We start from the raw sequence: 22932 nt of genomic DNA, 5'->3' as shown, positions 1-22932 counted from the left end.
AAAAGAGCTCTTGAGCACATGTATGGTTAGTGCCTTTCCGCAAATACGGTCTAGGGTTTTTTTTTTTTTTTTTAATTGTTGTAACAACATTTGACATGAGATTTACCCTTTTAACAAAAAAGTGTACAATGCAGTCTCGGTGACTATAGGCATGATGTGGCACAGCAGAGCTCTCAGACTTGTTCATCTCTGGTAACTGAAACTTTAAACCCGTTGAACAGCAAATTCCCATTTCCCCTTCTCTCAGCGTAAAGAACAATGCTATTTCAGGCACGATGCTGCTTTGAAGAAATACCTTCTCATATCAAAGATCTCTTTGCCCCCTTCTACAGCACTTCCTAAAACAAAAAGGGAAATGTACCCTCAAATTTTACTCTGTTCTGTTATCTGAAAAACTGAGGCTCCTGCAGCTGCCCAGTCTCACCAAGTTCTCCTTCTCTGTGACAAAGGGGAATTGTTTTTCACATAGCTTCATTTCACATTCTATGGGTTGACCAGTCTCCCTGGGAATATGGCGACTTCATAAAGAAGTGCCCTTCCCAGTGGCGTGGTCACTCGTGCAGGTCTTACAAACGCGCACCCGTAGCTCCAACACAATTTTGAGTCTTTCAGAAGGAACAGACACGTAAACGCACCAACGCAGCACATCGTGTCGGGAGGATGGTCTGCTGTCACGTCTTTTCCTTTAAAAGACGATTACATTTCCTATGTGCAGTGCCAGGCACTCACTTTCATTTGTCCCCAGAATTTGATGTGAATTACTGCTTAGAGAGCACTTTCTATGTGCCAAGGACTGTGCTAGACATTTATATATTCCATTTCATTCAATTCACTATTATTCTTGCCTCCCATAAAGACAAAATCCAGACAGAAATGGAAAGCTTTAAAAGATGGAGGCACAGATCGACAGCGTTCCCAGAGATGCGCTCTGCGTGGCAAAGACAGTGACCAGGCTTTCACAGCGACTGGAATAGCAGCCTGGGGGGAATGCCCTTGCTACTTCAGCCTCAGATTCCCCAGTCGCTGCTTTGCTTTCCTTGGTGATTTTGATGATCGCATTAGTTGTTTGCAAATCCATTTATCTTCTGAAAACTCCCCTTCTCATTCATTTTCTGTTGATAAGGAATTTCTGAAACAATCATCGAAAACCATCTCTACTGCAGACAGCCAGTGCTACTGACTCTGCAACAGGATTTGAGATCTCTTTTATTCCCAAAGGGGGCCATTATTTCCACTGGTTGTCATGGTGATGTTGCAGTATTGCTGCTGTGTGTTCGGCTGCTTCCCATTGCAGTCACACCACACACTTAAATCAAATCATGTGTTTCACATGGTACTGGCTATATAAAACTTAGTGAATCGAACTCTCAGCTTCATCTCACAGTGATGACGAATGGGGACAGATGGAAGTGTCCGTGTGTGCCAGTGTAAATGTGACGGAAGCAGCGGGACTTAAAAACAGAAAGATCGGGGCCGGGCACGGTGGCTCATGCCTGTAATCCCAGCACTTTGGGAGGCCGAGACCGGCGGATCACGAGGTTAGGAGATCGAGACCAGCCTGGCTAACACGGTGAAACCCCGTCTCTACTAAAAAATACAAAAAGTAGCCGGGCGAGGTGGCGGGCGCCTGTAGTCCCAGCTACTTGGGAGGCTGAGGCAGGAGAATGGCCTGAACCTGGGAGGCAGAGCTTGCAGTGAGCCGAGATCTGGCCGCTGCACTCCAGCCTGGGTGACAGAGTGAGACTCCATCTCAAAAACAAACAAACAAACAAAAAAACCAGAAAGATCATCTTAAAATACATTAATTTACTCTCCTTCATTAAGCAATTTAAGGACAGAATTTGTATTATCATCAATAACTTGAGAAATGGTTTTGAAAAAGCAGAAGTTATATGTCTAGAAATGAGAAACTATATTTTCTGTTGTTAGTTCACATTCATTTGAACTTTTGCCATATTCAGTTTTGAATATGCTTGGTTCCCCCATTTGTATATCTCCTTTCTTGTCTCTTATTTGTAACTAGTACACATAGCCACAAATACATGTACATGTACTTATATTAATTCCTATGGTCTCTAATCTGTGAACTCTGGCTTTAAAATATACATGAATGTTGTTGATTCTGCTTTTCAGTCTTCAGTGCCCTGGTTTCCTGAAGGATGTACTACTATTCAAGTGCTGAACTGAACTTGAACTCCACAATGCTGGTCCTCTGAGGCTGCAGCCCCTGAGTCCAGGTTGTGGGGGGATATTAATGCCTCACAGCCAGCAGCAGCAGAGGAACTTGGGAGATTACCTTGAACATGGAGGATATGGACTCCATAACTTTTCCTTGTGGGCAAACTCAAGAGTGTACCTGGGTGTTCAGGGCCAATGGTCAGCTGTCTTCAGCTTTCATTACAAATGCTCTTAAGAGCTGGGTTTGATTCCTGGGAAAAGCATTGATCAAAAGGGGAGAAATAAGCTGGATTGTACTTCAGAGGCGGCTGTTCGGAACAGACAGGTGGTTTATGGAAGCCAGACTTCAAGGAAATGTTAAACCTAAGTTCGGCCCAAATTCGTTAACCTGATTTTGACTGTTGCACTGTGTTCTTTTTTTTCTATTTGTTTTTTGCGTTGCCTGTTTTAATTTCTTCTGTTTCTTTTTCTTTCTTTCTTTCTTTTTTTTTTTTTTTTTTTTTTTTTTTTTTGCCATGACACTATAAGCTTGGCCTGGTTTGAGGCTGAGAAGGTTTGTTGTTTCTGAATTAAAAAGAAAACTCTTTCCACGTAGGAAAGAATGTTGTGGGGGCCTCCAAAACTCAGGCTGCCACAATGAACAGACATGCTTCTTACAACACCCACTTCAAAAAGAAATGAGGGTTGTCGCATTCACAGGAACTCCCAACAGCCGGGACATGACGGCCCTGTTTCTGTGAACTTGGAGCCTGCGTGTGCCTGGATCTAGCCATTGGTGCACCTCTCAGCCTCCTCCTTCATTGGAAAGAAGAGTTTTCATGAGCTCAGCTGCTGACATGAAACAAGGCTGGGGGCTGAAGCTGAATGCCGGGAGGCATACTAGCTGGATGGGAAGGGACTGGCACGGGTTCCAGCGAGATACCACAGTCATAAAAACTGGGGAAGCTGCAGGGGCATACATTCTAAAGGGGACTCTCAGGCTGGAGGTTTTATTGTAAGGAATGAGTGATTTGAATCAACTTTAACAGGGCATGTACATAGTATGATTCCAGAAAAATGGGGGCACCACTGCCTTCTTTCCCACCCTCCTTACTGATGTGCAACATGCAAACACCCATGTCTTAAACCCTCTCTTCGGTGTTTATTTCTATGGTGGAAAGAGTGATTTTGACAGGGCAGGTTTTGAGATCTTCCTTGTAACCTACTGTTGCATGAATGGGCGTCTTTAGCCCTTTAAACTGCCTTTGGTGAAACATAGGTAAAGTTACGTGTTGCCAAGCAACGGAAGTTTCCGACATTGTATGTCCTTCTTAGAGAAGCTCTCTCCCTTCCAAATAATTAGACATCAGTCACTGCTCCACGTCCACACTGGGAATAACACAGGAGACTCAACATCATCCTGAAATGAAAAGTGAATCACACTGATTCCTGGCAACAAGATGTCCATGACATGAATTTTCCCTTAGAAACTAGGCTCTTTAAGACCAAGGCTGGCATCTAAGACAGGAGCATGTGGGCTAGATGGCTTGCTGAACCCTTAAAGAAAGCCCCCCTCCATTTCACGCTAATGCACATTTTATAAATAGAGGTCAAATTCATTTAGCTCAAGGTGGTCTGGAATATTTCACACGCATGTGTGTGTGTGCGCGTGCACGCTCGTGTAGAGTTGGTATAAACATGGACAGAATGGTAAATGAGGCACCTAAGAATGATTAGTTTGTGGCCTGGCAATCTTCCTCAGCAAATTCATCATAACTGCAAGCAATGCTTGCTTTAGCCATCTTGCTATCGCATCCAGAAGAATTAATCAAATGTTGCAGTATCGTTAGAAAACAGGTTTTCATATAGGTGTTTATAACAGCTTATTGCATGATGGTGCTGATGAAATCACAGAACGGCTTGGATGCTGTCCAATTCTAAACCCCACCGTCAGGGTCTGGACAGTCAGCTAAGCCTCAGCTGCGTAATTTTGCTATTCTGGCTCTGCAGATCCAGATCTCACTCCTCCTCCTAGCTTGCCTTGGCTTCTGGATACGTTACTGTTAGTAAGAAGCAAAGCACATAACCATCTCCAGGGAAGCGGATGGAAGAAAACCAAGAGGACCAGGTAGAATGGGCCACTTGACCCTTGAGCCACCTCCCACTATGAGGAACCAGGTGGGTCAGCTTATCTCACAAGCGGACATGGTGCGTTCATAATTCCCTCATCCTCAGAACTCACTGGGAGACACACTTTGGGTTCCCCTCTCTGAGAACAAAGATGTGTGGATCTGTGAAGCCTGAGTTTGAATGCTGGGGCCTCCTGGCTCTCAGGAGTGTGGGGGTTGAGCCTCTCTTGCCAGCTGCTGCCCCTCTGCCCTGATGGAATAGACACCACTGTGGGACGGGGCTGAGGTCAGATTTACTCTTTTTGGTGGGCGACACCTACGGGTTTATCGACCAGGAAGGCCTCACCTTAGAACGCATCTCCCAGTGACTGGTTCAAAACCATATCCCTTTCAAGACAGAAGTTCCATGCTAGTAGGTGGTTTGGATTGGTGGGCACATCCCTTAGCTCTTAGGAATCCTAGGGAAGGGGGACTGGGGAGAGAACTGGTATCAGAAACCCAAAGTGAACTGAAATGTGCAGTCTTGGCCCAGTTTGGGGCCAGTGCAGACCTGGAATGAGGCTCTCCCCTGTGTTCCAGCAGGGAGTCAGGAGGACTAACAGCCCCTGGGACATCGGGCTGCACGGCCACAAAATAAAACAAAACAAATGTGGCCACATCAGTGAAAGAAATCACTGAAGCTAGTCTGGTGTTGGACAGAGAAAAATCACTGAAAATTGACTGAGACACTTGGAGGTGTTAGTTGACTTATTTATTTATTTATTTATTTATTTTTTGAGACAGAGTCTCGCTCTGTCTCCCAGGCTGGAGTGCAGTGGTGTGATCTCCGCTCACTGGAAGCTCCGCCTCCTGGGTTCACGCTGTTCTCCTGCCTCAGCCTCCTGAGTAGCTGGGACTACAGGCACGCACCACCACGCCTGGCTAATTTTTTTGTATTTTTAGCAGAGACAGGTTTCACCGTGTTAGCCAAGATGGTCTCTATCTCCTGACTTCATGATCCATCCGCCTCGACCTCCCAAACTGCTGGTATTACAGGCGTGAGCCACCGGATTTCATTTATTTATTTATATCCAGCTTGCTTCTAAAAGGATATAAAGTCGTGTAAGGACTATTCATTCATGCACCTAAAATTCACTGGGTGCCTCTCTCATGCCAGCACTTGTGCGAGGGGACAGAGGGATGGGATCCCCATTCTATGGGGCCTGCGTTCTTGCGGGTGAGAGAATGGGTAAATACCACAGTTCCAAATACTGGTAAGCGCTTTAATGACAACATAAAGTAAATCGGGGGTACAGAAAGTAACTTGGGGCTGGAAGTCAGACAGGTAGCCTCAGATGGGGTGGGCAGGGAAGGCTTTTCCGGAAACTAATGATGGACTCAGAGAAGAGAGCTCTGGCTGTGCTCCCCCTGGAAAAGAAAACCCTTCACCAGTCACCACGGGGTGGACGCTGCAGGACTCTGTCCCTCACTTCTCGTACTCAGGGTGGGCTTTGGGGACGCGAGAGCAGAGCAGTGCTCAGGCCCTCACTCAGAAGAGAGTCCCTCGTGCTTAGGGCTTAATGCTCTGTAACTGCTACCTTCACCTGTCATAAGAATTTTCTCTCCGAACTTGTGTTTTGTGAGGGAACTCTGGTGGGGCAATGGGACATGTGCCGGGGCATGGCCCCTCACTCACACCTGGCCCACCTCCTACCCCCGCCCCGCTGGGTTCTTGACTGTCCACTTCCTGCCCCGGCCAGCAACTGAGACTTCCCCGACTCCTCAACAGGGAGGATGGGGGCTGGATGGATGCCCTCTACCTGCCCAGTTGAAGGCAGTGAGAGTATCCTAGTGCCTGGGGGAATGTGACATTAAATAAAAGGTAAAACACACACACACACCCACACACACACACATACACACAGCACTATGAAAGGTCCAGAGAGAGAACACGAAGAAAGTAAAAAGCTTTTTTTCCTGCCTTTTGAACGAGTGACCCCGGGTTTTAAGTAGCCAGCCCTGTTTGTGCTAAGTGCTGCCCCAGGCTCTGTGAAGAACGCGAAGATAGAACTGTCTTCTCCCTACTCCCCCGTCCTCCACGCCTGTCCACTCATTCACACATCCATCAGCAACGCAGGTTCCTGAGACCCGACGCACAATGCACGCTGGGTAAGCCCTGGGGATCCCAGGACAATGGGCTCCCTCGCCCCCTCCAGGAGCTGAGACCCGGGCCCCCCACCCCCATCTGTGACAGTCAGGCATGGCTTCCACATCAGCTGTTTTCTGTCCCTCTGCGGTGGCCCCACCACACATTAGCTTCATGTATGCATCACACATCATATAAATTATGGATACAGTAGAAAATGGAAGTTAGAGAAAGCATGCACTCTCTGATCACTCAGAACTCTTAGGCCATTCTCTGAACTTGACTTTTCATTTCTCAAGATTAGTAGTTCATTTCCTTTTAACCACGTCCTCGAAGAAAATCCTTTCCTGGGGATTTAAGAAACTTAGAGAAGGATCCCCCAGGTTGCTGTGACACCCCTGATGTAGTTCTCTGTCTTTCATAGACCTGAATATGCAATTTCAGTGAGTCTATTTCCTCAACCCTCTGCTCATTTTCAATCAGGACCCTAGATTCTGTGCCCAGGGGCAACTTCAAACTTTTTCAAATGTCCCAGGCACACTGTGATACAAACAGCAGACACATTAAAAAATGCACTACAGCCTCACTGAAATAAAACAATTATTTTTTTTTAGCTTTATGACGAATTTCAGAAAGGGGCTACCTGTTCTGGAGAAAAATGAAGACTCCCACTTACACGGTTATTACAAATGCCTGGGCACGTACTTGGCTTTCTGACCACGTATTTGGGTTTCTGAAGAGGTATTTGGATTTGTTGCATGGTATTTAGTTTTCTGACTGGGGACTTGGATTCTAACCAGGTATTTGGGCTCCTGATGCTGTGTTTGGATTTTAGACCTGGTACCTAGGTTTCTAGAGCAGGTGTGTGGCTTTCTGATGCAAGTGCATCAGCAAAAGGAGTGGCTCCAGGCCTGCGGTCTGGCTCTGAGGGTACCCGGGTGTTTTCCTGAGTGCCCCTAGGCCCAGGAGCACTGGCGAGCAGCTGCCCTGCACAGGGGGCCTCCTCTCCAGGGAAGCTCAGCTTCAGGAAGCCCTGAGCCAAGGCCCAAGATGCTGGGATAAGAGCAGATCGTCCCCTAAGGAAAGCGACCCCCAGCTGCCACCCCTTGTATTTTCAGTGTTCTATGAATTTTGTACTAGAACTTTTCAGTTTCTTCTGAGGGCCCAACCTGGATGGCAAGAACCCTAGAGCCTTGCAGAGGTGGCTCCACTGGGCGGCTAGGGAGATGGATGTCCCTAGAAGAGGGGTGACCTGCTGACCCCCACGTGGCTGCTTAGCACAGACACTCAGCACCTGAGCCTCGCAGGCCCCACCTCTGCTCCTTTTCTGGTCATGTTGTTTTCCCCACGACTGACTCCCAAATGCTCCACCTGCCCCTCCAGCCTCCCTGTCTTACCCCTCTGATTTGCACCCCTCCTGCTGCCTCCTTGCTGGCTGTGTTTCCCATCCTCTAGGTTCTTGGGTTCTACTGGGTAAAATCTGATCCTGGGGGCCCTGAGGTGCTGGGCACAGGGATGAGCTTCAACTGCTCACTCGGTGGGCTCACTGGTCTGTGCTCAGGTCAGGCAGGAGGGACTCACTGTAAAGATGGGGCAGCCTGTGCTTCAGAGTCATCCTGAAGGAGTGGTGTTGAGGGGCCCAGGAGAGGGAATAGTTTGGTAAGGGGTGGGGCCCAAGGCAGGAGCTAAATAGCTCTGGTGGCCACAAGTACCTCTGGTGCTATTTTAATAAAAATTATGGATCAGAAAGGATTGCCAGACCCCTGCTGGATGGGCAGAGGCCAGTTGGAGTAATCAGAGTGGACAGGCGTGAGACACTGCGAACACTGTGGGGAAATGCACGATATTACCAGGCTTCCCATTAGGAAACCTGCCACGTGACTTCCCAAATGGATTGGATTTGTACTACCCTCAAAAAATGTATCAAAAAATTGCACAACTTTGGAAAATATTCTTATAGAAAGAAATGTTTTTGAAAGCTGAATGAGACAGGCTCCTTTTCTAGAGCATTCCAGTCATGATGGCGTCATGATTGCCATGTCTTAAGAGCCTAGGTCAGGTTAAATGCCTTCTTTTAAGTGATATTAACATGTCTCCTTGTCTCAAACACTGCGAACCACATTACTCAGTTGATATCAAAAAGAATTTTTTTAAAGGAAACATGACTTAATTCTCAGCTCAGCAGGCGGAAAACATACAGCCATGAGTGGTGAATCACTCATTAAAAATTAAGTCAATCCACCCACAACGGGAAACAGCATAACAGAATGTCGGTGTTGGCTTCAGATTGGAAGGAAGCCAAAAACAGGTTTTGAAAACAGTGATGCCTTTGAATTCGATCTTGCTCAAATAGTGCACTTTTGGGATTTCTAACTTCATCCCAGTGACATCCACTTTCCAGTGTCTTCTGTTGAGAACTCCCCTAAGAGGGGAGCAGAGTGGTATCGAGGGTTTCCATGGTTTCTGACGAGACGAAGTGGTTCACCTTCCCAGTGAATCACTTCTAGTAACATAAACCATCACACGGCCCCCGGAACCATTTGCCAGAACGGCCCTCAGAACAGTGGGAAAAATACCTTTGTTTTATTAACTAACATTTCTGTTTGAGTTTTAAAATCAAAGCCCACGGATTCTCAGCTTTTCCTTCCTGAATATAAGCAATATTATAAAAAGAAAATGACCATATTTCAAATAAAAATTTTCCATTAATAAAATGTGTTTCAAAAAAATGTTCTCGCTTCTTTTGGAGAGCAGTGAGAGAGGAAAAACAAATGAGGGAGGCAGGAGGAGCAAGCCCCCCAGGCCAGTGCTGCTTTCTCATAGGAAGATGACAAAACATTCACCCCAAAACATTCAGACCTCATCCTGCAAGACAAGGAGATGAGTGCGGCTGGTCCCAGTCATGGCTGACACCTGCAGTAGTTACTTTCTGGGAATTTCTGTTGCTAACTCCAAATCCAGACCAGCACCACCCTAGAGCATAGAACTCTAGGTCTTGAAGATGTCTTTAAACAATTCTCACCCAGCCCTTTATGTTTTAGACCAAGAAGGTGGGACTTAGAGTAATGAAGTGACAAGTCTAAGTAATTCAACTTTCTTCTTCTTCTTCTTCTTCTTCTTTTTTTTTTTTTTTTGATATGGAGTCATGCTCTGTTGCCCAGGCTGGAGTGCAATGGTGCAGTCTTGGCTCACTGCAACCTCCGCCTTCTGGGTTCAAGCGATTCTCCTGCCTTCAAGCGATTCTCCTGCCTCTGCCTCCTGAGTAGCTGCGATTACAGGCACGTGCCACCTTGCCAGCCTAATTTTTGTATTTTTATTGGAGATGGGGTTTCACTATACTGGCCAGGCTGGTCTCGGACTCCTGACCTCAAGTGATCCAACCACCTCAGCCTCCCAAAGTGCTGGGATTACAGGAGTAATTTGACTTTCTAGAACTAAAATCTTTCTAATCAATCATTTTGCTAGGCTCCTGGGCAAAACACACATTTATACTTAGTAGAGAAAGGACTCAAATATTGGCTGTCTAAGAAATATTTCCTGAAATTAGAACTGGAATCAACCACTTCATTTTTCAAGATCTTGCACAATCATGAGCTTGCAAGAGATACCTGATAAACCCTGATAAACCCTCAGTGAGCGAACGAACGAATTATTGGCTGTGCGGAAAGGAAACGTGCCAAGTATGTGAAAAGAGATTAGAAAGCTGCATTTGGTCAGCAGATAACATGCAGAAATAATTGGGAACTCTGGCCAAGATCAACTCAAGTGATCATAAAACTGTTCCAAAATATAATTATCAACCAGCAAACCGTTTGCAGAATCCACAGAATCCACAGGATATGCTCTTATTTGTTAATGTTCTCTGTCACTTGCATAACTGTCAAATCATGTTTTTCATAATGGAAAATTTTTCTTTTGGCAGGTCTGAACTTCACCTTTGGTGGTGGTAATGAGAGCTGACTGTTTTTTCAGTTGGAGAGGAGCACCGTTTCCGTCTGAGGGAGCACTGCAGGGGACTGGCGCTTCCTTTCCACTGTCCTACAACTCACTTATCCAGCCTGCTTGGGTCTCTGTTTTCCCCTCTTTAAGGGAGAGGTGACGAGGCACGCCTGGACGGCTGCCTCCTCGTGTTTAGGAGACCCACATGAAATCATGAATTTGAGCTTGCTTTGTAAATAAGTGCTCTCTATGTATGTGCCTTATCAGAAATGCAATTTCTGTTTAAGCATAAGGCACATAAGTTATCTGGAAAAACAGGAAATGGAGCAAATCCTGTTTTTCTAAATAATAATTTCCACAAACATGATATTTTAAAAAATTCATTTCTCAGCAGCAACATGGTAACATGATAGCTTTAAATACATAATATGCATATGTAAAATACAATATATATAGCTTTAAGAAGCTATCTATAGGTATATGTTATAGCACTTGAACATGAAATCTGCACCATTTCTGACAGCAGATGAATCTTGGTAGAGTTTTTTGAAATCAGTTAAATACTATCAACATATTTTTTAAAGTTGGTAGAACTGAATCAGCCCTCATCATAAAATAAACACAAATCCAGTTTTTGTTTTTTTGCTTATGTTTATTTCTATTCAAAACAAGGAGAAAAGCTACTCAGAAAATCTATTGTATGACATGTTTTTGTTCAGTAGTTCCACACAGATCCTTCCTTTCTTAACATTTTAAATAATTTTTACCAAACTCTGCAACATAATAAGCAGTTTTTAAAAAATGTTATTGTAGATTCCAGAGTATGCGTGCAGGTTTGTTATGTGGGTACATTGCATAATGCTGGGCTTTGGGCTTCTATTGAACCCATCACCCCAGTAGTGAACATAGTACCCAATAGATAGTTTTTCAACACTTGCTCTCCTCCCTCCCCCTCCCTTTTGGAGTTCCCCGTGTCTGTTGTTTCCATCTTTATGTTCATGTGTATAAGCAGCTTTAAAAAGTCACCACAGGCCGGGCATGGTGGCTCACGCCTGTAATCCCAGCACTTTGGGAGTCCGAGGTGGGCGGATCACCTGAGGTCAGGAGTTTGAGACCAGCCTGGCCAATATGGCAAAACCCATCTCTACTAAAAACATAAAAATTAGCTGGGCGTGGTGGCAGGCGCCTGTAATCCCAGCTACTCAGGAGGTGGAGGCAGGAGAATCTCTTGAACCCGGGAGGCAGTTTGCAGTGAGCCAAGGTTGTGCCAATGAACTCCAGCCTGAGTGATAGAGGGAGACTCAGTCTCAAAAAAAAAAAAAAAAAAAAAAAAAAAAAAAAGTCACTGCAAATGGTCATTTTTGAGCACAATGTGCTCTTCTTTCCTGTTGTTCAATCCACAGGGGGCCACCCCCAGGGGATGGAGCTGCAGTTGAGGTGAGTTCATATATCTGGTAGGACTGGTCCACTCACGGCCCTTGCATTTGGCACCAGACCTCATCCTGATGTACCGCCGGGTCTGAGAAATCTCTCTGTAACTCACATACCCAAAAGTGTTTATAAATTTCTTGTCTTCTTTCTCCTAATACGAATGATGCCATCCCTTAGGCAGTTGGCACACATCTGCAGCCAACAATATCATCTGTTTCTGCAGCATGAACTGCACAGGCAGGAAAGCCTTACACACAGAGTACCAGCCCTGTGTCCTCAGGAGCCTGAAGACAAGCTCCTTGAAGACCAGCTCACTGGCCTGCAGACCAGGTCCCTCACGCTTGCTCTGTGTGTCACTTTTAATTAAAATGCCATTTCACAAATCTAGTTGTTAAGAAAAATGAAGAGGGCAGTTTTGATTACAAAGATAGAAAATGTCCAGTTTACAATGGGTGGGATTTTCCTGTGTCATCGAGCCGGCCTATGTCCCCAGCAATTGTTAGGGACTGTTTTTCTAAAAAGGTGAACCTCACCTTGGATTCTTGGCTGTCTGACAACCCACAGGCCCAAACAGACAATGCTTCTGTGCCATCCCCAGGGCACTATTGACCGAGGCGTGGTGGACTGGAAATGGTTTCCTGAAGCATAGATCCCAGATTTCCTGCACAGAGCTGGATAAAGGTAACTAAGAGGCTTGCCAAATTTTCATTTAACGACGCCTTCCTGGTAATATTCTTTAGCCTGATTTTTAGATACTTTAGAAATTATATTAGAAGCAACCATGACATAAAACCAAAGAGAAAAGAAAGGCCCCTCTGAGCTCCCCCGTTACCTCTTGTCTTCCTGGGAAGACGCTGGGAAACCATCCTGGCCTTGGAGAATCCATGTTTCCCTGCCAGCTGAGAAAGGATTTCTAGAAGAATTCCAACTCTGAACTGGGTCTGCTGTGAACACGGTGACGAGACATGAGTTTATATAGGAAATCTGTGTTCCTATTTCCTCTTGGGGAAACTGTGACTGATTAACGCTCAGGCCTTTGCTCTGTGACAAAGGATTACCTACTAGGCTCTTTTAGGAGGCACTTCTTGAAAGAATGCGGAAACTTTCCCGGGGGGAGGGAGGAATGGAAATGGAAATACATGAAGGATTAATCTGTTCGTCATGTCAGATCCAAAGGCATTCTTCCAACTTACTGTCAACTTCTAATTCAGTCACCAGGAGAATAATTTGTCACTGTGGCTCGGATAGAAACCCATGGAATCCATTGGTGCTAATAAAAAACCCAAGTATGTGATGAAGAAGGGAAACAGGAATCACATGTCTCAGAAAGTTTTAATTTTGTATGTGCTCTGCCCACCACGCTTCTCACTTCTTTCTGGGATTCCGAAGGCCGGCCCGGGGCGTATAGCTCCTGCCCTGCTGGAAACATCACCCCAGCGGACGCAGCCAGAAGCAAGCTTGGAGTGGTCCCCCTGCCTGTCAGAACCCTGAACTTTATTTTAAAAATAACAGATTTTTTTTTTTTTTTCTGTCATGGTAGCCGTTCAAATCAACATCAAGAAACATAAATGAGTCAGAAGAGAAAAAAATCACACTTCTTAAAAGTGACAGAGGAGGAAACAGATTACTAAAGAAGAGCAAGTGAGTGAAGGGAAGCCTAAGTATGTTTTAAAATTGAAACTCACAGTTGCTGAATATTCACACGTTAATTTCGTTTTCTTTTATTCCTTGGGTATTTCCATGAACCAGAGTGAAATCATCAAGTTACAGAATCATTTAATTTTACTTTGTCGTGGATACCCTTAGGTATAACAACATAAGACCTCAAAGAGTCTGGAGAAAATATTTAAACCTGAACGATATGTCTTTTATAAATTCTCAATTCTGAAATTCCATTGCGTTAAATACTATGTGAGAGACCCAGAGAGTTGTAAGCATTCTCCAGTTGAAGGAACTTTGGTCATATTTGATCATTGATATGAACTATGGTGTTATTTTCACAAACTTATTGTTAAAGACAAAGAAAAAGGAAAGGAAAACATGGGAACGGGTGACTCTACTCAAGAGACCCCTACTAATCCAGCTTAACAGGAAAAAAGACTTGACTCATTTTTTTGGATATTTTATTTGTTTATTTATTTATTTATTTATTTTGAGACAAGTCTTGCTCTTTCACCCAGGTTGGAGTGCAGTGGTGTGATCTTGGCTCACTGCAAGCTCCACCTCCCAGGTTTAAGCAATTCTCATGCCTCAGCCTCTCAAGTAGCAGGTGCCCGCCACCATGTTCAGTTAATTTTTGTATTTTTAGTAGATACCAAGTTTCACCATGTTGGCCAGGCTGGTCTTGAACTCCTCGGCCTCCCAAAGTGCTGGGATTACAGGTGTGAGCTACTGCGCCCGGCCTGGATGTCAAATATTAATACAGTTTTTTGAAGTGAAAAAGTGGATTACTGCTAGTAAAGGGAACTCCTTTTGATACCCACTATGGTACCAGCATATATGTTACAATCCAGTTCAATATCTTCCTTAAATTTGGAAACAGTTGCGATGATTCTGTGATGACGATCATAATAAGAGTAGCAGTGATAACCACAATTAGTTAGCTTTTATTTATTTTTATTTTTTGAGACAGGGTCTCACACTGTCACTCAGGCTGCAGTGCAGTGGCGCAATCTTGGCTCACTGCAACCTCCACCTCCCAGGCTCAAGCGATACTCCTGCCTCAGCCTCCCAAGTAGCTGGGATTACAAGCACGTGCCACTACCACCCGGCTAATTTTTGTATTTTTAGTAGAGACAGGGTTTTACCATGTTGGACAGGCTGGTCTTGAACTCCTCATCTCAAATGATCCACCTGCCTTGGCCTCCCAAAGTGTTGGGATTACAGGCGTAAGCCACCGCGCCCAGTCCATAGCTAGCTTTTATTAAACGCCTACCTTGGGTCATCTCACTTAAATGTCACATCACATCCTAGGAAGTGATGGATAGATGAGAGAAATGAAGGCTCGCACAGGCTGATGTGTTCATCCAGCACGTGTGACTAGGCTCCTCTGCAGTCAGCTGGCCAGTGTGGGTGGTGGCTGTGGCACCATCTCCAGCCTTAGGGGGCTTATCCACCCTGCCCAAGGTGGACTATCCTTTTAGTTCTAACTGACTCAAAAGCACTTCTCTGAATCCCACAAGTGAGAAATAAGTTCCCTTCCATTAATAGATATCCTGATGTTCCATACAAGTCTCAAATGCTTAGCAGTGAAAATGCAACGGGCTAATAGATCAGTCTGATATTCTACCTTGGCGGCTGTAATAGTCCGTTTTCATGACGCTGATAAAGACACACCCAAGACTGGGCAATTTTCAAAAGAAAGAGGCCTATTGGACTCACAGTTCCACATGGCTGGGGAGGCCTCACAATCATGGCTGAAGGTGAAAGGTACATCTCACATGGCACAGACAAGAGAAGAGAATGAGGAAGAAGCGAAAGTGGAAACCCCATAAAAAACCATCAGATCTTGGGAGACTTATTTACTACCAGGAGAACAGTATGGGGGAAACTGCCCCCATGATTCAATTATCTCCCACCAGGTCCCTCCCACAACACATGGGAATTAGGGGAGTACAATTCAAGATGAGATTTGGGTGGGGACATAGAGCCAAACCATATCAGTGGCCCAGTAGGCAGCTCCCAAAGGAAGGCAGCAGACAAGGCAGCACAGATAGGAGACCCAGGCTTCGAAACCCTTTCCTCGTATCCAGAGAAAGATTTCTGGAATCAGAAGTACCCTTAATCTACGAACTCCGGATCTTCCTGAAGCAGAGCTTTACTTTCCCACTGAAATGGAGGCAGGGCCGGGTGCGGTGGCTCATGCCTGTAATCCCAGCATTTTGGGAGGCTAAGGCGGGCGGATCATCTGAGGTCGGGAGTTTGAGACCAGCCTGACTAACATGGAGAAACCCTGTCTCTACTAAAAACACAAAATTAGCTGGACGTGGTGGTGCTTGCCTGTAATTCCAGCTACTTGGGAGGCTGAGGCAGGAGAATCGCTTGAACTCGGGAAGCAGAGATTGTAGTGAGCCGAGATCATGCCATCGCACTCCAGCCTGGGTAACAAGAGTGAAACTCTGTCTCAAAAAAAAAAAAAAAAAAAAAGAAAGAAAAGAAAAGAAAGAAAGAAATGGAGGCAAAGGAAGGATGAGACCAGGAAAAGGGAGGTGCCCCCTGAAGCTGCTCTGGCTGCCAACTACCCATGGTGGATGCAGGGAGGAAAGGAAGTCAGCTCCTGGACACACAGTCAGTGACCCTTGGGCAGGGCACCCACTTCTGAATCTCTTGCCGGGTTTGAGACAATGCCAGGAGGTGGAGGAGCCCTGGAAGCACCTGTCACAGGATCACTCAGCTGCGGGAGCTGCTGACTCATTGATGGGGAGCAGGTCAACTTGCCGGGAAAAATACGAAATTTTGGAAGTGGCAGAAGGCAAAATGGGGTGCGGAGGGGCCAATACTGAGTGGAGAGACAAGGGGTGCAAAGGTCACACACTTGTAACAAATCATAATCTGAGCCCTATATTTTAAAAGGAGCTGTAGCTGTGGGGTCTGACACTCAAATATTTCATTCTAGCATGGTAGGCACACTTGCATTCGATAAAGCACGCAGCTCCAATGCTTTTAAGAAAAGCCACGTTTAATAAGCATTCGAACCAGTATCGACCAGCCAACATCCCTTGTATAGGATTCTGAGGCAATAAGGGATTGCAGATTTCATATAGTTAATCCTCCATCCTGTAAATATGATTCCAGTAACGATCCTTCTCTTTGATCCCACCGCTGACATTTACCCAAGAAGAGTTCCCCATTCAGAATCAACAACGTCTCATAATGATGCAATGGAGAACATGGACAACAAAATTAACTTAGTAGGTGGCAAATGAAGGCATCCCTCTTCTCTAGCTTAATCAATCATTACTTTTATTTAACATTCCTTACCAAGAAAGAAAGAAACAATTTGTACAGTCAAAATGCATTTGATCACACCAAGAATGACCACAAGCATTGATGCCCAGATGGAACAGTGCCACAAAGGGCACCCTGCCTAAAAAAGAGGGCCAACCAGGGCACAATAATTGATCCATTGACCTGAAAATGATTCCAGAACGGAGTCAGTGCCTTTCAAACAAGGCAATACATTTAGGAAATACAGCTTCCCGGTGGCTGGCATCATGGTGCCCGCTGAAAGTAGACACACCCAAAAGTCCACGCGCCACTCGCCCGCACACTGCAGACACTGCGAAAGCTCTTAGATTTTCGTCCTTCGATTTGTTTAGGAAACTTAACAGCATTAAATTGATTAAGTAGACTGCAAAAGGGCTCCGTTGTTTAAAGTTTTCTTTTTCTAAGGACATTAAGGCCATGGAATTTTGCCATTGCCTGGACCCAAAAGGCATAACATTATGCAACACCCTGATACTGCTTTTACTGAGCGTGCAATCCGGAGAAGCTCCTTTTCAGCAGTTTTCTCTAGAGCAGACCAATTTGAGAAGCAGTTACCATCAATGCAATTATGTGCCCCCACGCTCCTGAACAGTGGTCGGATGTGTGCCATTGAGATAAAGCTAGACCCTTCTAAAAGCAACGACAAGTCAGTGAAAGGAAAGGATGTAGAAACTGTGTCCTCAACAATACATTTCAGCAGATCAAGCAGCTGAGCCAAATTTCACACACACACGCACACACACACACACACACACACACACACACACACAAATGATGTAACAAAAAGGTTTGATATGAGCCTGTTCAAGCAAGGTAAGGCATAAAATTCAAATATAACACGCTGACCATATGGCCTTCTTTCTCAAGAAGACAATGCTCTTCTAATAATTAAATCCCACATATTATCTTAAGCTAGTTATCTGTACAACAGACATAATTTTTAAAAAGTTTTGTACTCACCAAGGGAACGTGAAGGCTATAGTCTGAAAAAGAAAGAAGAAGAAGAAAAAAAAACAGTTAGTTTTCTGGTTAACAGGAGTTGGCTGCTAATTGTAACCATTTCCTTCTGCACAGCACTAGTCGACTATCCCATTTTTGCTTCATTGTTCAGGGTCTCCTGGAGATCTCTTTATCTAGTTGATACTTCTTTTGGCTGCAATTATCAGCTTTTAACTATGTCCTACCCCAAACTTTAATACAACCTCTAATGGTCAATTGATGGCATGGTGTAGCCCCCAAGATGCTCTATCAGTCAGCTGCCTCTGCTGTGGCCTACAGGGTTCCCTCCCCTTCAAGTAGTTCCTTTAGCCCATCCTCCCCTCAAAAGAGCCTTTTACAACCTAGTCTGGGGCATCTCCCTTTCCCCAGCTTTCTAGCTTAATCATTATCTAGCCTGACCTTTCCTATTAATTAATTAATTTTTCTTTTTGAGACGGAGTCTTGCTGTGTCGCCCAGGCTGGAGTGCAATGGGGCGATCTCGGCTCACTGCAGCCTTCACCTCCCAGTTCAAGCGATTCTCCTGCCTCAGCCTCCTGAGTAGCCAGGACTACAGGTATGTGCCACCACACCCGGCTAATTTTTATATTTTTAGTAGAGAAGGGGTTTCACCATGTTGGCCAGGCTGCTCGAACTCCTGGCCTCAAGTGATCTGTTCACCTCGGGCTCCCAGAGTGCTGGGATTACAGGCATGAGCCTCCATGCCCAGCCTCCCATTAATTTAGCTCTCATGTTATTTTAAAAAAAAAACAGTTTTATCGAGATATAATTTTCACACCTTAAAGTTCACTTGTTTAAAGTGTACAGTTCAATGGTTTTTTGTATATTCACCCAACTTGAAACCATCAATATAATCTAATATTAGAACATTTTCATCATTCAAAAAGAAACCCCACACCCACTATTAGCTCACTAGCTCCCAAGCTCCATCCTCTCCCCAGCCCCTGGCAACACCAATCTTCTTTCTGTCTTTATGGATTGGCTTGTTCTGAATATTTCATATAAATGGACTCACACTATATGTGGCCTTCTGTGACTGGGTTCTTTTACTTATAATAGCATTACGTTTTTGAGACTTATCCCTGTTGTAGCAAGTATCAGTACTTCATTCCTTTTAATGGCTGAATAATATTCCATTGCATGGATATGCCAGATTTTGTTGACTCATTCCTCAGTGGATGAACTTAGCTTGCTTGTTCTGTTCTGAGTGGTCAGCATGGCAGCCTCACACTGGGATTATTGATTAGGCTGCTATCTACCTGTGAAAGAGTCCTTGCTCAGTCATCAGTGTATGTCTGCACTGGTGAAGGGTGGAAGCACGTTTTGATTGTCACTGGTTTTAAACAGTGAATTCAGTACATGATGTTTTCCACTAAAAGAGACTACTTGCTATCTTAGTCCTGATAAAACTAGATATTTTAAATCAAATCAAATAAAGACTCTACAGCACACAATTAAAAGTTGTTATAAATTGGTATATTTAAAAAAATATTTAAATGCATATTATTATACATTTAAAAGCTGACCCATGAGGTATGTTTGAAGCCCAAGAAGCAGAAAAAATACTTCTGGTTACTAAGGAATTTTAAGTCTATTTGGGCAAATCTACAGCTCAAATTCTTCTTAATGGAAAAGACTTAATACCTCTCCCCAGTACTGGGAAGAAAGCAAGGATTTGTCCCACTCCTATTTAACATTATCCTGGAAATCACAGCCAATGCAACAAGTTAGGAAAAAGAATTAAAAGACATAAGCACTGAAAAGAAAAAAAATAAAACTTTATTCTCAGATGACATAATAGTCTACAGAGAAAATACCAAAGGATTCAAAAATAACCACTAGAGCCACTAGAGGCAATATATAAGTTAAGGTCACAAGGTGCAAAGTACTAATACAAAAAAAAAAGATTTATATATACTAACAACAATTATAAATGAAATGTATAAGACAGGCTATATAATACCAAAGCGTCTACTGGGGCAGCTATATAAAACAACTGGGGAAAGTCTGTTGAATAACATATTAAAGCACAGAGGGTTTCCAGGGTGCAGTGGAACCCAGTATAACATACAGCACGATGGCAGGGGATTGAGAGGGAATCGGTTTTTGGGCAATAAATGATTACTTGAGGATCACTGCAGATAGGGGAACTGCTCTTTTGTAGGAATAACTTATTACAAGAGTACATCCTTTCCACTCTCCAAAATGAACCAGAAAAGATGCTAAAAAGAGTGACTCGTGGTGTTTGACTGGAGCCAAGTGAGGAAAGAAGCCAGGAATGGAAGTTATACCTCCAATATCTCAAGAGGATTGATAGAAATGATCAATCTTCCAATGCAATGCTGATTCCTTTTAATGTAAAATAAAACCCAATGCTATGCAGAAGTTTCTGGAGTGGGGCTGCAGACAGCAGCAGCAGGCTTGAGTAAAACCAGACTAAAATCACAAGGGAAAAGACCAATTTTGGTAGTACCTGTTGGCACTTTGTCAATGGTTGCACGATTGACAACCCCAATCAAACACAAATCATAATTTGAAATTAAACTTGGAGCTAACTTTAAAAACTAAGGCAAGAATACACTGAACTCTTGCCTTATTGTGCATTGGTGCAATCATGGCTCACTACAGTCTCGACCTCCTGGGCTCAAGCGGTCCTCTTGCCTCAGCCTCCGAAGTAGCTGGGACTACAGGTGTGCACTACAACATTCCGCTAATTTTTGTTCTACAAATAGATCATGTATTTTATTGGTTTGTGGCTCACACATGATAGTATGAAACCACAACTATCAGTTTCTTAAAGAATTAGAGCAAAGACCAATCATAATGTTCTCTAAAGTAAACCTTTACCAAGTGAAGACTTCCATTAGGCCAATACTGTGACGCCGATGGCTACTGTAGTATTGAGCTACAGGTTTGAAACTGTGAAAGAGGAACATTTAAAAGCTGGGGGTTGGGGAGGTTGGTTCGAGCAGACAGATTCGCGAAGTGGGGTCGGTGAAAAGCTGACACAATGTCCTTCCACTCACTGGAAAGCTTCCTGTTGTTCTCTTGAACGGGTAAGGGGAAGGAGAGATGAGTTTAGATTTATTGGGCTGTGGAGTGCCTTGGGCGCTGCTTGTGGGGTTTCTCCCACATCTAACAACTATCCTAGTAGGTAAGGCAAAACCCACTTTACTGTTTTTAAATTTTTATTTGTTCATTTATTTTTTGAGACGGCGTCTCGCTCCATCACCCAGGCTGGAGTGCAGCAGCGGGATCTTGGCTCACTGCAGCCTCTGCCTCCTGGGTTCAAGTGATTCTCCTGCCTCAGACTCCTGAGTAGCTGGGATTACAGGCACCCACCACCACACCTGGCTAATTTTTGTATATTTACTAGAGATGGAGTTTGGGCATGTTGGCCAGACTGGTCTCCAACTCCTGACCTCAAGTGATCTACCCTCCTCGGCCTCCCAAAGTGCTGGGATTACAGGCATGAGTCACCAAGCCCGGTTGGCGAGAACCACTTTAAAGATGAGGACACTGAGGCTTGGTGAGGCTCTGGACCAGCATCACAGAGTGAGGAGACAGGGCAGCGGCGATGCCTGCCTGGGGCTGCTGAGCCCACTCCCGGCTAGGCCTCCCAGGGGAAGCCATCCTACATTGCAATGTACGTTTGTCTGCTTGTTTTATTTTACTTTTTTTTCTTAAATTGAGAGAGGGTCCCACTCTATAGTCCAGGCTGGAGTGCAGTGGCACGATCATATCTCACTGTAGCCTTGACCTCCTGGGCTCAAGCAGTCTTTCTGCCTCAGCCACCCTCCGAGTAGCTGGGACTACAGGCGTGCACCACCATGTCCCACTAATTTTGTAGTTTTTGTAGAGACAAGGTCTCCTGATGTTGCCCAGACTGGTCTCGAACTCCTGGGCTCAAACGACCTGGCCACCTTGACCTCCCAAAGTGCTGGCATTAGAGGCATGAGCCACTATACCCAGTCTTGTCTGCTTGTTTTGTTTGTTTGTTTGTTTGTTTGCTATATCTCCTTCCTCCCAGTGAAGCTATAATTCCTTTAGTGTAGGAATGGTGTAGGAAAGGCATTCTGCAGATGGCAATAATGATACTGGATTATTCCTCAAAATCCTTTCCAGTCCTAGAGAGTGCTTCATTAAGTTCTCTGCTCCAGAAAGGAAAGCCCTGGGATGGCCATATATTTACTGTGGGAGAAGTGGGTCTTTGGAAGTAGCCTGGCCCACAGAGGCCTGGACCAGCCTGGTCACAGAATTGGAGCTTTGGCTGGTGAGTCCCTGGAGCTCACAGCTGCAGCCACTCTGCTTCCACGGAACAGAGGCAGGGAGGAAGCCCGACAAGGCCCTGGGAAAAAGGCAGTGTGACAACATTGGAACAGGGGAAATCCGCCCTTAGGAAGGGGGGCAGGGGCAGGCAAGGTCAGGCCAGTGAGGGCGCCCACAGGAAGCGGCTGGGCTGCTGGGTTGGGTCCCGATTACTCACAAGATATGGAAAGACCGAGCGACGTTATTGTGCATCCTAACCTTGCAAAGAAGAAAATAAAACTACAGCGTTTAGAATCAGTCCCTTGGAACTATTCCATTTAAGGGAAACATTCAAATTACTTCTGAAATGAACAGAACTGGCCAATCTTTCCAAACTCAGACAAAAGGAAAATGCCTTTTATACACACCCTTGGCCTAAAGCGCCATAAACATTCGAGTGGGCAGAATGTAGGTTGCTGAAGTGGCTTGCGTAGCATGTGTATCTCCAAGCTACTCTTTTAAATGAGTAGCAACCTGCAAGAATTTTTTGGAAGTGCATTTACATTTTATTTTAACATGTTTACCTACACGTTTCTATGTGTATATCTAAAATGTGAACTTTTCATGATGTATTACAATTTTATAAAGAAAGGATACAAGAATAAAACTCCACTTCAAGCCGTTAAATGCCAGTGATATTGACCTTGAAGCAGTCTTACTGTGAATGACCAGCCCCCGGAGCCAAGTTCCTCAATCCTGGCTGCCTTCTCTTGGACTCCAGTTTTTCCCCAAAGACACTGAATTGTCCTGATCAATTAGAACACTGGGGTAGCAAGAACTGTCATTCACCCTCAATCACAGTAACACTCAAGCACCATGACCATTACTTTAGATGGACTGGTAAAAGAGCAGGATCATTA

At 44.7% G+C, this 22932-nt stretch overlaps 1 protein-coding gene across 10 annotated transcripts in view; it reads right to left on the bottom strand.

Annotated features, from left to right (window-relative positions):
• The window catches only part of PTPRE (protein tyrosine phosphatase receptor type E), a 182526-nt gene that overhangs the window by 88026 nt on the left and 71568 nt on the right, over nt 1-22932 (bottom strand). For 8 of the 10 annotated variants that reach the window (XM_074000828.1, XM_045361738.3, XM_074000831.1 and 5 more), the window contains exon 2: nt 17728-17750. Coding sequence is in view for 4 of the 10 variants with exons in the window: in XM_045361735.3 (XP_045217670.2) it covers nt 17728-17750 (23 nt within the window). In the remaining 6 variants the exon portion in view is untranslated. Of the gene's footprint in view, nt 1-12613; nt 12730-17727; nt 17751-22932 lie in introns of those variants that run through there. The other 2 variants (XM_074000830.1, XM_045361739.3) reach the window with 1 other exon arrangement.

This window comes from Macaca fascicularis, chromosome 9, assembly GCF_037993035.2.
Source record: "Macaca fascicularis isolate 582-1 chromosome 9, T2T-MFA8v1.1".
NCBI lineage: Eukaryota > Metazoa > Chordata > Mammalia > Primates > Cercopithecidae > Macaca > Macaca fascicularis.
Note: the sequence above shows the minus strand (reverse complement) of the source record. Positions and strands in the feature narration are given on the sequence as shown.